At 35.3% G+C, this 16,114-nt stretch overlaps 2 protein-coding genes across 2 annotated transcripts; one reads left to right on the top strand and one right to left on the bottom strand.

Annotated features, from left to right (window-relative positions):
* The first annotated feature begins 1,281 nt into the window (after positions 1–1,281).
* On the top strand, positions 1,282–7,221 carry LOC105127866 (probable MYST-like histone acetyltransferase 1). The gene is made up of 9 exons (XM_011029324.1): positions 1,282–1,643; positions 2,631–2,719; positions 2,889–2,948; positions 3,359–3,568; positions 4,059–4,127; positions 4,580–4,741; positions 5,074–5,167; positions 5,753–5,895; positions 6,774–7,221. Exons 1-9 carry the CDS (start codon positions 1,337–1,339, stop codon positions 6,975–6,977), a joined length of 1,338 nt encoding a protein of 445 aa, XP_011027626.1. The 5' UTR covers positions 1,282–1,336; the 3' UTR covers positions 6,978–7,221.
* A 984-nt stretch (positions 7,222–8,205) lies between these two features.
* Positions 8,206–9,200, bottom strand: LOC105127869 (myotubularin-like protein). Its single transcript, XM_011029328.1, has one exon. It carries the CDS (start codon positions 9,004–9,006, stop codon positions 8,410–8,412), a length of 597 nt encoding a protein of 198 aa, XP_011027630.1. The 5' UTR covers positions 9,007–9,200; the 3' UTR covers positions 8,206–8,409.
* Between the last annotated feature and the right edge of the window lie 6,914 nt (positions 9,201–16,114).

Below are 16,114 nucleotides of genomic sequence, written 5' to 3' on the forward strand. Positions count from 1 at the left end.
AAAACAATAAGCTTGCACGGAGAAGAAAACCTCAGGAACAATCAAACCCGTGCATGCATCCTCTCCAGATACCAAAATCTAAACCTCCGAGATAGCCAAGTTAAGGGGCAAAAAAACACATAAATAACAGGGTGTAAAAAAGCTCCCAAACAAATAAAAAAGCAAACAACCTAAAATAAGGCTAAAATAAACAGGAGAAGACTTTAAAAATAAGAATAAATTCTAGTATGCAAACAACAAAAGCAATCGCAGGAAAAGAACAGAAACTTGCAGTCCAAAAACACATCAAGGAAATAGAGAGGTCTGAAGCCTTAAAAATGTCTAATAAGAGCAAAACCCATGAGAAAAAGTCTACATACCCTCTCAATTAAAAAAAATGCCGACCCAATTCCAAGGTAGAGATAAGAATAATAAGATATGAACATCACTCAATTTTAGCTAAACAATGGCATCCCAAACAGGCTAAGCAAAGATATGACATGAAAAACATAGAAAAAAGCAATTACAACATGAATTAGAAACCAAACGTAACCAGAATCTAATGAGATATTTATCTCGGAAACATCATATGAAATTGGTAAAGGAGCCGGAGAGAACATAAAAAAAAACCCAAGCAAGTCATCCTCAAGTAACCAACATCTAGTCCATACAGACCAACCACCACACCCCCAGTGAAAACACCACACCCCCAGTGAACAAGGAAAATTCTAGTCGTGGTGCGCGTCTGGTCCGGTTAATATAAAAAAAAGGATTACACACCCCACCCACCCACTCACTCACGAAGAGAAGCCTGGTCCGGACACCCACGTTAATATAAAAAAAAGGATTACACAACCCACCCACCCACTCACTCACGAAGAGAAGGTCCACCACGCATCAAGAGGGCAGCTGTAATCAAGCCATCCCATCCCAGCCCCGCCAGAAAAAAAATCAAATGAAACAGATGCATCAACCTCAGACAATCGCACCTCGGCGCGCAGTCCTTGGCTCGCCTCAAGCTGAACATGCATCAGACCAAGCTGACCAAAATATGCTAGAAAGCCCTATAGACCGATAAGAAAGCCTGGAAACAACAACCGTTCGTGCGAAAAAGTAAGGCGAGAATTAGATGGCAACAACGATAAACACGGTGTGAATCCACAGTGGATTCACTCAATCTACGGAAGTGAACAGAAAAAATAAAAAACAGAAAAAAGTTTTAGGGGCATATTTGTAATCTGAAAAATTAGAGAGAGGGAGACAACCATGGGCCCAGGTGGCAACATAAGGTCTCTCGAACTTTTTAATATTTGTAAAGTGTTCACAAGCCCACTCAAAATCTCATCACAAACCGGCAATGGGTTCGATTGACACCCCAGAAAATGCCGAGAACGGCGCCAGAACTCTGCCTTCCGCAACCGACGCCTACGCTACGTACGAAGGCGATAAAAACGGAATGACTCCACGCGCCACCGAAATGACGCTTCCGGTCGAATCCGAAGCCATTAAGAAGAGGAAAGCGAGCATGTTACCGCTCGAGGTAGGTACTCGCGTTATGTGCCGTTGGAGAGACTGCAAGTACCATCCGGTTAAGGTTATTGAGCGCCGTAAGATTCAGTCCGTTGGGTCCATTGATTACGAGTACTACGTGCATTATACAGAGTGTAAGTGTCAGTTTTCATCGCGAATTTTCAGTGGTTAGGGTTAGGGTTTTGAATTAGGCATGTATGTATTTGTTTAATTGATGTGGGATTCATGTCTGGCCTTTGATTGCTTATCCTGCTTGTTAATAATGGTTGTGATTTATGCAAATGAAATTTAGAATGTCAATTAATTTGGTTTATCAACTCATGATGCCTTATTATACTGCTATGAAGAGTATGTTTTGGAGAAAATCCTGGTACAAAAGAAAATGATTGGGTAAGAAACTGGTCAGGTTGCTGAATTTATATATTTTGCAAAGAAGGCGTTGAAGAAGCTTAGTTTTGGAGGTGAGGGATATGACTAGTAAAGCTATATGATTGCATGGACCCTTTTATTTTATTAGTGGCCAGATCATGCATTTGAGGGAAAATGTCGTTTCTGAAAGAGGAACTGATTCTTTGGAGTTTACTTCTGAATTATCCCTGTTAAGAGTGTGTGCGTGCGCGCACGCAGAGAGCTATCATTCATCTTAATTTGTCACCAATTGGACTGAAAATGCCATGCTTGCAAAATTCTATGCAAGGCAGAAGATTCTAGCTTTTACAACTAGAGTTCTTCAAGGTGCATGTTCAAGGTCCTATTTCTCTCACCTAGTGCCACACAATTCCATCTTTAGACTGGAACTATATAACATAGATGGTCAGGATTAGAGAACAATGCTGTAAAAATGATGTGTGACAGATTGGGGCATGTATGCACATGAACCTAAGCACTGGGACTGGCATATGCACTTGCATGCAATTTCCTGTAGTAGCAGGATATATTTTTATTTTCTTTTCTTTTCAACCAGTAAATAGATGTGATCAGCATTCCATCTATGCAAATATTGTCATGGTGATTAGTTATTTGGAGTGCCTTCTTTATCATTTTCTACATGATTATTAACCAGATACTGTAGTGAATTTGGAAGTTGTATTTATTCTAGTCCTTTAAAAAAAAATTTTCAGTCAATAGGAGGCTCGATGAATGGGTGAAGCTTGAACAACTAGATCTTGATTCAGTAGAGACTGTTGTTGATGAAAAAGTGGAGGACAAGGTAATTCTTTTGTTGTTGTACAGTTTTATTAATCGCTGATGTTCTCTTTTCCATTGACTTTGAAGGTTGTCCATCTCTTGGCCCCTTTTGCTGGAGAACCTTCCTTGCAGTATTTTCTTTCTCCCTTTTCTGTTGAAATGATTGGAGAAATTTTTTCAATTGATTTTAGGTAACAAGCTTGAAAATGACACGCCACCAGAAACGGAAGATTGATGAGACACATGTGGAGGTATCTTACCAGTTTAAATCTTTCTGAACTGTTTGTATATTTTTAATGTTACTTACCATCAGAAGCATGCCTTTAATTTATTTTCAAGACAAAAAATGAGATGCATCACTCTTGAAAGAAGCTTAAGCATATATGATGCTACCTAAAATTACCTTTTAAAATATGGCCTCGTATATATATTTTATGACTTCTAAATAAATACATGTCTGTGTCACACACTTCAACTGGTGGCCATGGTAGCTTTTTCTGTGTGAAATGTCACGATTTAATTGATGGAGTAAACCACAGAGCAAACTGCTGGCTGTTAAATGGTATCATAGTTCTTATTAACTTCTGTAGTATATAGGTCCATCAAACAACATTGAAACTTTGCATTCTATAATCTGAAGATATCATTCTCAAATTTATAGGGCCATGAGGAGCTTGATGCTGCCAGCTTACGTGAGCATGAGGAATTCACAAAAGTAAAAAATATAGCCACCATTGAGCTTGGAAGATATGAGATTGAGACATGGTACTTCTCGCCTTTCCCACCGGAATACAATGATTGTTTGAAGCTTTACTTTTGTGAATTTTGCCTCAACTTCATGAAGCGTAAAGAACAGCTTCAAAGGCATATGGTGAGCTTTGCCTCAAATTCATCTACCTGCGTTGATTTATTGTACTGAAATTTGGTATATCTGCTGCAAATATAGTTTCATATTGCTAGTACTGAGCTTTCTTTGATATGTCTGCTCATAGATGTTATTTTCCTGATTCTTCTCCTACTATTCCTTTAATCAGCCTATTGCAGCTGATCTCTACGACATGATGGCAAACGAAATTGTTTTCATTAAGCCAAGTTTCATGCTGTTGCATTTTTATATTCAATTTGTTATGTCTAGTTATCAGTTCACAAAAAGCTTCACTATGTCTTTCTCGCGTGAATGGCCTAGTTATGCTTATGTCAAAATTTTGAATTAGTATGTGAAATATAGTATTATTATTTAAATGGTTTGACTCAGTTATTTGAATACTTGGTGGTCATTTTCTTTCTCCATTCAGCATCCTCATGGAAGATGCGCGGAGACTTTTTCCTCTTTTAAAAAAATTTTAATTTGGATTATGTAGAAGAAGTGTGATCTCAAGCACCCTCCTGGTGATGAAATTTATCGAAGTGGCACATTGTCAATGTTTGAGGTATGTTATAATGCTGCTGATTGTAGGTTGATCAAGTTATTCTCTCATCTGATTTTTAAATATCTTGTTCTGAGTTGCTCGTACCTACACAAATATAGTAGCACATGACTGCTAGTATTTTTCTTAATTGGTTTCTTTCTTCTATATTTTCCTGGTTAGGTGTTTTTTCAATTATTTTGATAACCTACACTGGTCACTGGACATTAATGATGTTCTCCTCAACCCAGTTGATCTTAATTTTTGCAAGTTATAGAAAAGGCTGATTGACCTTCAAGCGTTCTGTTATCGACTTTGGTTACAAAAATGTAGTAACCCAGTTTTTTATTCTAGTTCTCCCCCCACTCCTGTTTTTGGCACAATCTTTGCTATCAAACTCTTTTATTGTTTTGTAGTTTTGCAGATCTGAAGTCTGTAGTTGATTTGGCCTTTCTCCTATTGTGTTTTTTTTCCAGATAGATGGCAAAAAGAACAAGGTTTATGGGCAGAATCTTTGTTATTTGGCGAAGTTGTTTCTTGATCACAAGACACTTTATTATGATGTTGACCTGTTTCTATTTTACATTTTGTGTGAATGTGATGATCGAGGATGCCACATGGTTGGATATTTTTCCAAGGTAATGCTTCTGCCTTAAATTGCTTATGCTATAATGCATGTGGCACCAAAAAATTACATCTAAATGCTTTCGCAAAAACTTTTAAGGCACACCAAAAGTGACGGAACAAATCAGTAATACTTATCTTGGTGGACCATCAGTTTTCTTTTCTGTGTAGGCTTCTTTTGCTTTAAGGACAAGATGTTCATATGATCATTCGTTTTCACTAATCCACTTGTTATTCATCACATTTGATCATTCAGTGAAGTAATTTTTCAAAGATAGAATTCCTGGAAATCTTGGTTCTGATATTTAATTAGTAAGGTAGCTTACTGTATTTTATGATCATGCAGGAAAAGCATTCTGAAGAATCATATAATTTGGCATGCATCCTCACTCTTCCTCCTTATCAGAGGAAAGGCTATGGGAAATTTTTAATTGCCTTCTGTAAGCTCTCTGCCTTCCAATATCATGTGTTACCATAGAAATAGAACTGTGACTGTGTTTCTATTTTCATTCTTTGTCCTTGTGTATTGATTTTGGGGTGGAGTGAAGGGATTATTATTCTTGGGAGATAAGATGTAGCACGCTGTCAGAAATTGTTATCTAAATTATTGGAGACCAGAGAATAGTAAATTGGAATGGGCAGAAATTAGCATTGCATTCAGAAATCAATATAGATTACTTAAATCCTGTAGACCAGCTTCAGTCAGAATTTTTTTAAACAATAATCATTGATGTAGGACAATTGCTTTGGAAGGCACTGTAATGTGAAAAACAGCTTTCTTAGGAGATTAGCTATCACCTATACTACTGACTGTTTGTATTGTGACAACCCAATAGTGGTTGAATTGGATCATAATAGCTATAATGGAATAATCCAGCAAACATCCACCTCGGTTGCTAACTCCAAATTCTAAGATCCTTGTTTGCATTTAACAGTTTGCATTTTATCATGCACGGATACGACAGTTCCATTTATTTTAAATGTAATTTGTTTATGTAGTAAATTGATGTGTTTTTATGGTACAGCATATGAACTTTCCAAGAAAGAAGGTAAAGTTGGCACACCTGAAAGACCCCTTTCAGACCTGGGGTTGTTGAGCTATAGAGGATATTGGACCCGAGTTCTTTTAGATATCTTGAAAAGGCACAAGGGAAATATTTCTATTAAGGTAAGCAATTTCTCGAGAGATCAAGACAATTTTCTTTATGCTGTCCAACTGCTTCCATCACCTATGTATTTGAGTTGTGTTGAGAAATTCACCTGAAAGACAATTTGTTTATTTCCATAGCTCTGGTGAAAAATGGTGGTGCATTGTAAGGATTGGTTGCCAATATCAAACATTGAACAAAAAAAAAAAAATACTAGAATTTCAGTAGTTGGTTGCTTCCACCGGGCAATTTCAGTCTGTCTGGTTTTACATTTTAAAAGTGCTTTTGAAAAAAATTGAAGTTTTATTTTTTTTCTTTGCTTGAAATTAATATTTTTTTAGTATTTTTATATTGTTTTGATAGGTTGATGTCAAAAATAATTTTTTTAAAATAAAAAAATATTATTTTGATGCATTTCTGAGTGAAAAGCAATCATTACTACACTTTCGAACATGCCTTCAGCTATTGCTAATTTGGTTGAATTCAAGTGCATTTTCTGTCCATTTATCAGCATTTGGTTCACGGACAGCCCTCGAAACCAAGTTATATCTGATTGACTTTGATTATATGTTAGGGCCACGGCCTTTGTGCCTTGGCAAAGGCACCATAAAATGCACTTACTTGATATATTTGACTTGCAAGTTTTATTGGAACGGGAAAGGAAATATTCCTCAAATGTAATCCTGATGCTGAGTCATGGTAAATCATATCTAATAGTTTCTTTGTTTTACATATTTCTCCACCAGTTTGGGTCTCACGTAGCTGGTGCTATTTTAATTCTATATTGACTGTCTTGCCCAATAGTTTCTTCCTTTGTTTTACATAGTTTCCAGCAATTTGGGTCATGTAGCTGTTGCCATGTCAGTTCTATATTCACTGATTTCTCTACTCTCTACAGGAGCTTAGTGACATGACAGCGATAAAGGCAGAGGATATTTTGACTACCCTTCAGAGCCTAGAACTGATTCAGTACAGGAAAGGGCAGCATGTGATATGTGCAGATCCGAAGGTCCTGGATCGCCATCTAAAAGCTGCTGGAAGGGGTGGTCTTGAGGTTGATGTTAGCAAATTGATCTGGACTCCTTACAAAGAACAAGGTTGATGTTTGGAAACTTACCAATTGATTGCTATGTGTTTTGACGCATACCTTTAGCTGTATAAATGTAGATGTTAGGAAATTAATTTAGGAGAATGTGATGATCACTGAGCCTTCAGCTTTCTAGTGAATTAATCCTTTCTTTTACACTACCCAGTTAGGTATCTGGTATACGAGTTGTAATGAAAATAATCTCTAGATTTTATGCTTAAAATAGATGCTCGATGCCCAAGCTTCTGAGCTTTGTGTCTCCCACGAAGTTGCTTGAATTCAAGGCAGGTTTAGAAATCCTGGAGCGTTTATACTGACAAATTTTGTTTTGAGAATCACCTGGATGAGAGAATTTGGTCCGGAGGCTGCACCTTTTCTGCAAGTGCTAAACCCTGTCTGTTTCGTTTGATGGGAACAACAGAAAAGCCTTGTTGAAAAAAAATAGACAGGGTTAGGGTTTTGGTTTTGGTCTTGTGATATAACTTCTGTGAAAACAGAAGAAAGAAGCTAATGCGATCGGAGAATATAACAGCAACCCAGTAAGGGTCGCGCGAAATTTGGTGCAAGTAGTGATTTGTGCTCACCTGCCCGGAGAGTAACTGACCAGGGAGTACAAGACAACATCAAAACCAGCATTTATCATTTTCAGGGGTGGGAGGGGATGAGATGTTTGTTGTCTTCCAAGGATCTCGAACACGTAGCGAGAAATAATTCCTCCATTACCTTGGATACGGTTGCTGAGCTATCAAGATTGCCGTCTAGACCTGTCTACGCTTGAACTGATATTAGAAGTCTTGCAAGTAATTTTCGACCATTTAACATGTCCTTTTTACAGATTTGCCGAAGATGTTTTTCCTCACCTTTCCCATTGCTCTTGCTTTCTACTTTTCTGCAATGCTGTTCAAGTATACTGTGTTTGTCCTATTTGTTTCAAGTCGCCCCGCCCCTGGTTGAATGTTGACTTACCTAATAGCTACGCGTACTCCGTGCTCCCTCCGTCCACACTGATATACGCTTCCATTCCCTCTACTCACCATGACAATCATCGTCTGTTTTAAAAGGACTTTTATGTGATTTTCTTAGGGCTGTGATTCGATTTACTTTACAAGCTAAGCTTTAATAGAATAATCTCATATCTGTGTATGACCCACAATTCACACCCAGTTGCCCTAACCACCGGCATGGAAATCAACTTACATGATCTGAACCATAATATTTTTTTATAGAAAAAAAAAAAAGGGAATGCAGCGAGAAGGCTATAGATCTAACCATTGATAGATAGAAAATCCATATACATCCTTAACAGCACCACCTTGCTGTGTTTGCTTTTTACAACACAGATCAATAAAGAAATTAATAACACTAAAATTGGACTTAGAATACAGTAACCATATACATTTTCTACGTTTGCTTTATATTACCTCCCCCTGCTGCTTGGAGTTGCTCATCAAACAGTGGTTGGTGCAAGATTACTTCTATTAAGTTGAATCTCTTGCAGCTGCAAATTCTTCAATGCTAGCCCACCAGATCTCCTCTTCCAAAGACTGTTCGCTTCTCCGTCTTCTGTTGGTTGGTGAACTCTCTTAACTACAGGCAAAGGAGGATCCATATTCTCTATGCTAACTGAAACAGAATTCTCTTTAGTATCATCAATCTTGGCCCCACTAGCACAATTCATCATCACCTCTCTTCTTCTATAAGCAGTACTAGTTGCTATTGAGATGGTGGCGCTAGTAAGATTCTTGCCAGAGAAGATCCTCTTGAGCCTGGAGTACTTGACATTAGCACCGTTGTTCTTGGTGGTGACTGTGAACTTGTTAGAAGTGGGGAAGCCAACTATCTTGTTGTTTCTCTTGACCTGCCCCATGCAACCGATCTTTGGAGATAAAGGGTCAGAACTAGAGATGGACATGGATCGGTCTTCCCATTTTGGAAGAGTGACATCTTTGATGGTTGGTCTTGAACATAACATAGGCAAGAATGTGCTCTTGTTGTGGGAGTGAATGTTTTGGTGATGGAGATGGTGGTTGTATCCGTTACCCATGACCTTTCTCTTAAGCCTTTACAGAGACCAAAAACGAAGCCACTAAGACTAGAAAGATTTGGAGACTGCGGAAAGGGTTGCGTTGTTAAAAAGAGAGCATTGAGCTCCTCATGTTTCTACTTTTCTTCGTAGGCGTGGAGAGAGGGAGAGAGACTTGAGTTTTTCAAAGTTAAAGAGGCTAATGTTAGTGTCAATAAGTGGGTACTTATCTTGATTTTGTCGACACTGTCTAGTTTGAATAAAGTAGATTGTACTTTGCCTTGTTCCTTCTGTTTTACGAAGTCTTTTTATTTCCTAATTACGAAATTGGATATATATATATGGACAGATGTCAGAACTCAAATCTCTTGAACATTATTCAAACTTACACCCCCAGACACCCAAAAAAAAACGAAGAAGAAAAGACAGGGCCATTATTTTGGAACATCGCCGTATGCGTAATTCAAACTTCAAAAAAAGCTAAAATAAGGGTGGTAATAATTCAATGGTCCCTTGTACACTACCACATCCAGCCGAATTATGCCAAGTTAAAATGCTACTGCTGGTAAAATCATATGCTGACCCCCTCTCTGTCCCCCCCTGTTGTCTAGATTAGCATGAAGTTGAGGTAACAACCTCAACAGACCAGGAGTGTTACTTTGTTTCCAAAAAGAATTGAGTGTTTTCCCACGTTACCACACTACTGCAAAACGTATTTTCCACACCTATCACAATTAAAAAAATCATTTTTATTTTAGCATTTAAACAGTAATAATGCATGTAATATATGAGTCACCACTAGGCATGCATATAGAAAATGCTCAAACCTATAACCTATAAATCACGCATAGACTACATGCACGACTTATTGAAAGCAAAATACACACATCATCAATATCATCATAAAATGTGTCCGCAGCTCTTCGAAACTGGCATGTTAAAAAATTTATTTAATATATTAAAAAAGATTATATTATGATTTTTAAGATATAAATAAGAATTTTATTATATATTAAAAAAAATATTCTATACATACCATTCTAATATATCTTGATACATATAAATTATAATTATTTGGATTATATATCGGTTAACATGGAATATCATTTTGATATCTTGGAACACACTTTCATGATAATATTGTGAATTGTTTCGTGATATTCATTTTATCAAGGCATGTAGAGATTTAACTCAATTAATATATATAGTTTTATGAATATACGATGTCTTTTAACATACCATAAATTAATATATTATAAATAAACTATTTATCAATCATTTTTCTTTTTATGTGATGTATTGTGAATTATTTCGTGATATTCATTTATCAAGACATGTAGAGATCTAACTCAATTGATATATATAATTTTATAAATATACGACGTCTTTTAGCATACCATAAATTAATATATTATGAATGAACCATTTATCAATCATTTTTCTTTTTATGTGATGAAGTGTATCAACATCATTAAATAAGTGTTAATATAATCCAAGTTGATGTATTACTTGATTAAGACAGTGCATCTCAACCATGATAAAATAATATATAGAAACCGTTAATAATTATAAATCATTTCGCTTTATATATAATAGAGATGCTCTTTTAATTAAATTATTGATCTATAATATTCATATCACATATAAAATTATAAAACATGTATATTAAAAAATTTTATGTCAAGAAACAAATTTAAATAAATAAATAAGTTCCCACATACCTGGTAAATCTCATATGAATTCAACTCATATAATAAAACTCATAAATATAAAAAGGATTTTGTGTAAAAGCCTAAACCCCTCTGGACCCAATTAACATGTTCAGAATAGCTGAGTTAAACAATATTTTATAAAAAATAAATTTAATAATATGTTAATAATTATTATTACCGGGCTCTAATTTTTTCTTGTAACCATATCATGCATTTAATTTCTCCAAATAAAGGATGACCTATGTGAAGATATTCTAATGACCATAACTTTATATTTACAATAAAAATTTAGTAAATATTTAAATTACATGACTTATTTTGTCCCTTTTTTTTTTGTTTACACAGAGAGCAGTGTCTGTCCATCCCTAACACCTCACATCTGGAATATAAATAATTAAACAGAATTTTAACCTCTCTTTCGTTCTCGTTGATCTTGCAAATAATTGCAGAATTGCCTCAGTCAAAGTGCCTTAGTCCGCAAAACTTTCAAGTCAATTGAGATAATTGTATGTATCAGTCATAAGGATAGACGGGTTTATTATTATTATTATTAATAATAAAAATTCATCTGTCCTTATTGAATTAAAATTAGGCATAGATGCTATTCGGTGCCACCAAGGATTTGCCGTTTTCATCATCTTCCTAATTTAATTAATTCTTTGCTGCACCTTCTTACCAAGTCAATAACATATAACATATAACATATATATATATATGTTTGATATTGTAAAGAATCGTTCTTCTACATATATTATATTGCATAACGAATCGTTCTTCTACATATATTATATTGCATCAATGCATGTCGTCGTATTTTGAACAGGTAAATTTGTAATAACTCTTAAAAGCAACATGAAAAAGAAAAACACGGAAAAATGTAAGGATATAAAACCCATTATTGATATAGGATTATGAGTCTCCTTAATCGGTGAAAGTATTGCAAATCAATGCATGTCGTCGTATTTTGAACAGGTAAATTTGTAATAACTCTTAAAAGCAACATGAAAAAGAAAAACACGGAAAAATGTAAGGATATAAAACCCATTATTGATATAGGATTATGAGTCTCCTTAATCGGTGAAAGTATTGCAAAATACATTAAAAGGGTTTGGTAAATCATTATAGTAATTCATAATATTCATTTTCATCCTTTAATTTATTTGTTTTTTAATCTTAATCTTTTATGCCTAATTTCATGATTAATTTATAAAAATTTATGAAAGAAAACAAGCTTCTTCCACCACTAGGCCAAACCCTTGAATGCATATAAAACCCATTATTGATATAGGATTACGAGTCTCCTTAATCGGTGAAAGTATTGCAAAATACATTAAAAGGGTTTGGTAAATCATTATAGTAATTCATAATATTCATTTTCATCCTTTAATTTATTTGTTTTTTAATCTTAATCTTTTATGCCTAATTTCATGATTAATTTATAAAAATTTATTATAGAAAAAAATTAAACCATGAAGAAATTTCATGATCAGTCTCTATGTTCGATTGAAAAGATTCTCTTTAGCCCACATAGTTTCTTTTTTCTTAATTGACAGCCCCTTTCGTTTTTACAATTATAATTTTCATCCATTTCTTAGCGTTTTAGTACCTGGGCTTGAATAAAAAAGTTACTTGAAAACAAACGAATGAAAGGTAAAGTTGGTGAATAATTTTATATACAAAACTTATTATTTTTTGTGTTGATAAATTTTATTCGACATGAAAATTTTAATAGTGGTAGTTTTTTTTTCTAAACATGCCCAAAAAATAGATCGGACTCCAGTTTTATATTTTTCATATGATTGATTTTATTTTTTGAGTGATTTTAAAATATTTTAAGGTTGATATATGATTTATAAAGAATTTTAGATGTTTTTAGATGAATATAGGTTAAAAAATAAAATTTTAAACTTTTCCCTGATTTTTCAACCGCTCGTAGTTATTGAATTCTGGGTTGTCACTTGTTTGATAAAAAAGACCCAAGAGAGGACAATGCTTTGTTCACTCCTAAGAAAGAAAAAAAAAAGATTACGTGCGAGCCTAGGCTTCCAGACCTTGACACGCTTAAGTGTTTTTTATTAAGGCCAAACAAGTAGTCCTAACCCATTAGTGCTTGCTTTTTTCTGTCATTTGTTTTTTATTTATATTTTTTTATTTTATTTTTTAATATTAAAATTTTATTGATTTATTTAGCTTCATCTTTCAATAAAATTTTATAATTTATTTTAATTTAATTAATATAAATCATATAAATATTTCATGTTGATTCTTATTTTTCTAAATATTTATTTTATTATCATATAATAAAATAAAAGATTGTTAAAAAAATTATTAAAATCATTAAAATTTATAATATAAGTTGTGGATTTGCATGTTAAACTGCAAAATCTAAATTGATTTAATGTGCTATTTTTTAATATTATATATATATACTATTATTTTAATTTTTTTTATATAAAATTAAATCATATTTTTATTAATTATTTAGTTATTTTTAAACTTATAAAGTTATTCGAGTCACGACACGATTGAAGTTGAAAAATTTCAAGGTTAATTTATTAAATTAAATTTAATAATTTTATCAAATATTTTTGTATAATCTAAATATTTTTCCTTCAAAATTTTTTTGGTCGGACCCGCAGTGGGGCAATTATCTTGTTTGGTGACTAAAACCAAAATGAGGGAACCGATCACATGCAGATCACGTGTACATAAACCGTCCAAGAAGGCAGATATACACAACTCAGCCGACAGGTCATATATGCAAGCATATGTGAGGCACGTGAAAGGTGCATTCGGTACTCTACTTTTTACTATCCTCACGTGACATGTTGGTTAGCTGGTGCTGTGAGAGTATTATTATTATTATTATTATATCTTAATTTTATTAAAATGGATTGTAATCCAAAAGCCGGAGGAGGACGCTGCTCTATTCTATCATTTTATTTGTTTCACCTGCAGAATCAACCTTGATTTCCACCGAATATCTGCCCCATTTCCATCAACCTGAATTTCCACATCTCTTATAAGCCCTAACCTGCTGTTTTATTGAAAATATTCTCCATTATTGTATTGCATTATGCCATTTTGTTTGGCATCTATCTTGTAGTTTTACCTCTAGTTTGAACTGGCAGAAGTACACCTGCTTGCTTGCCGTGCCATGTAAAGTGGGAGAAAGATACCTAACCCTGCCAAAAAAAATTGAAAATGCATGGCAGGACTTGTGCGGACTGAACTGGAGAAGTGCTCAGAAGCTGTATGTGTAAGACAGAGATTGTCCTGGAAGACAACAAGCACATGCCTTTTTGACCCTCCATGCCCTGATCTACGTGTGCCTTAAATTATTGAAGGTTCAAAAATAATTAAAGGACTGTCCCCTCCATCCCTTCCTAACTCCTACATCTACTAGAAAAATATATGGTAGGTGCAAAGCACAAGAAAGAATCAGCTGATTAACCTGCCTTGCTATGAAGAAGCCTGACATGTACAGGCAAAACAAAGCAGACCCGGATGGCCAGATCCAGAGAAGATTACATATCCAAGACACCATAAAATTGAATACACTTGGTTTTCTGGTTTTTGCAGCTTGTCCCACATGCAATACTACTACCTATATGTTATTTCCACAGATGGAGGCGACTGCCCCTTGACATTATTGAAGTTAAGGGCATAGTTCATCGAAAAGCATTAAGAGAAAGAAGACGAGCCAATGTCCTATCCCAAATAGCGATATAACAAATTATGGCATTCTACTGCATCTTTAATTTCGGCTCATTGAAAAACAAAATCGCCATCGGCTATTGACTCTTGACCCGTTAGCTACGAAGATTTAAACTACACGTTACGAACCAGGGGCATTAATATATGGAGTAGACAAGCTCTCATGTAAGTACCAATACCATGGACTCTCCCTCTGCTTCTTACTGTGGTTGCTTTGTAGTTTGAATACGAGTAATTCATGCCATGAATAAAAGAAAGTGCCAAATTGAGCTACAAAGACATGCCCTTTGATTGAGCTAAACAGACAGGCAATGAAGCCAAGAGGATAATCATCCAATTTTCAAATGCAATCTTATCATGGCTGATCAAATTGTTCTGCTACAAGTATATAACAAATTTCAAACGTTGTTCAGGGTTCAGGCTCTGAGCAGAGCTGCTATAAACTCTATATCTCCAGGGAAATGCTATTTGATTAAAGTGAGAAAGATTAAAGGAAAGATCAATTCCGCTTCTTTGCTGATAGCTCTCAATATACACTGACTGTCTGTTATAAGTTACTCATTGTAACATCACATTGAGATGGTTATCCATTCAAAGGAAGGGAAATTATGTGGCTTTGATGGGTACTGTTGTACCGAGTCATTTTACTCCCACAGCAGACAAGCCGCCATGGGCTGTCGTTGACAATTCTCATCCTTTTTCCTCATCCTTAGGCTGTCTTGGTAGCTGTCATTGAGAATTCTCATCCTTTCCCTCATGTTGAGTCACCATTGCCTCGTTCTGCTCAGGCTTTAGTACAACATTCTCTTCACAAACAAGAGAACTCATATTAGAACCATCTGTCAGATCAGTGGGTATCTGTGACTCCTCATCTGGCTCTCCTGGTTTGATATCTTTATGGTTATTGGGCTTCAATTCAACATTCTACTCATCACCTAGGGAAACCGTATTTGAATCACCTGTCATACCGGAAAGTTTATGTGGCTCGTTATTTGAGGCTCTACTGATGAGGTATCTTGGTGGTAGTTCAGAGTTTCAGCATCCCCGTGAACTTGAGTTTGAGAACTAGACAAAGGACGAGATGGGTTAGCACCACCCAGCCCTTTAGAAAGACAAACGTACTTGAAGACGAGTTATCTGTAATTATTTAGTAGGTCTTCTACATCATTGATTGTTAAATCGACAACGTGGGAAAAACAAGTATGGGTATTCTCGAAATACTTGACTTGCCAGATCCTCCTTCAAAAGCAAAGTTGCTCCTTTAGTCTCTATATCTGACAGTGATGAGATTTTTTTTCCATTGGCGCCTCATCTTTGGCATGTTGCACATCCTTACTTGTAGATGTCACTTCAGAAGATCTGGATCTCTGACTGAAGAGTCCCTTTCCTTCTTAGAGCTCAAAGCTCGATGTTTGGATTCCATAAGCTCTGCTTTGGAATTGTTTCCTGCATTTTGATTAGACAGACCATTCAAATCAGTTGAAAGGCCAGCAAGGTCTCGAGCAAGTTCCATGTTTCTTTAAAATTCAGAGTCCTCAATTGATACGGATTTTGCATCAATGTTTGAGATGAAAGATTCTGCAGAGAGCACTTTTGTAAGAAAATAGGCTGCTTCAACTAATTGGGATTGACGCCTGTGCCGCTGACAAACTTGAGTGCAGCTGGGGGGGGGGGGGGGGGGGGGGTGGTATTTTTGTTTT

The sequence above is a fragment of the Populus euphratica genome, unplaced genomic scaffold, assembly GCF_000495115.2.
Source record: "Populus euphratica unplaced genomic scaffold, PopEup_1.0 scaffold93.1, whole genome shotgun sequence".
NCBI lineage: Eukaryota > Viridiplantae > Streptophyta > Magnoliopsida > Malpighiales > Salicaceae > Populus > Populus euphratica.

Bases quoted from the DNA above. Each gene is read 5' to 3' on its own strand.
- LOC105127866 (XM_011029324.1), top strand. From the start codon at position 1,337: ATGGGTTCGATTGACACCCCAGAAAATGCCGAGAACGGCGCCAGAACT. The intron at 2,720-2,888 runs GTAATTCTTTTG...AATTGATTTTAG, and splicing joins ATGAAAAAGTGGAGGACAAG to GTAACAAGCTTGAAAATGAC. The intron at 2,949-3,358 runs GTATCTTACCAG...TCAAATTTATAG, and splicing joins TTGATGAGACACATGTGGAG to GGCCATGAGGAGCTTGATGC.
- LOC105127869 (XM_011029328.1), bottom strand. From the start codon at position 9,006: ATGGGTAACGGATACAACCACCATCTCCATCACCAAAACATTCACTCC.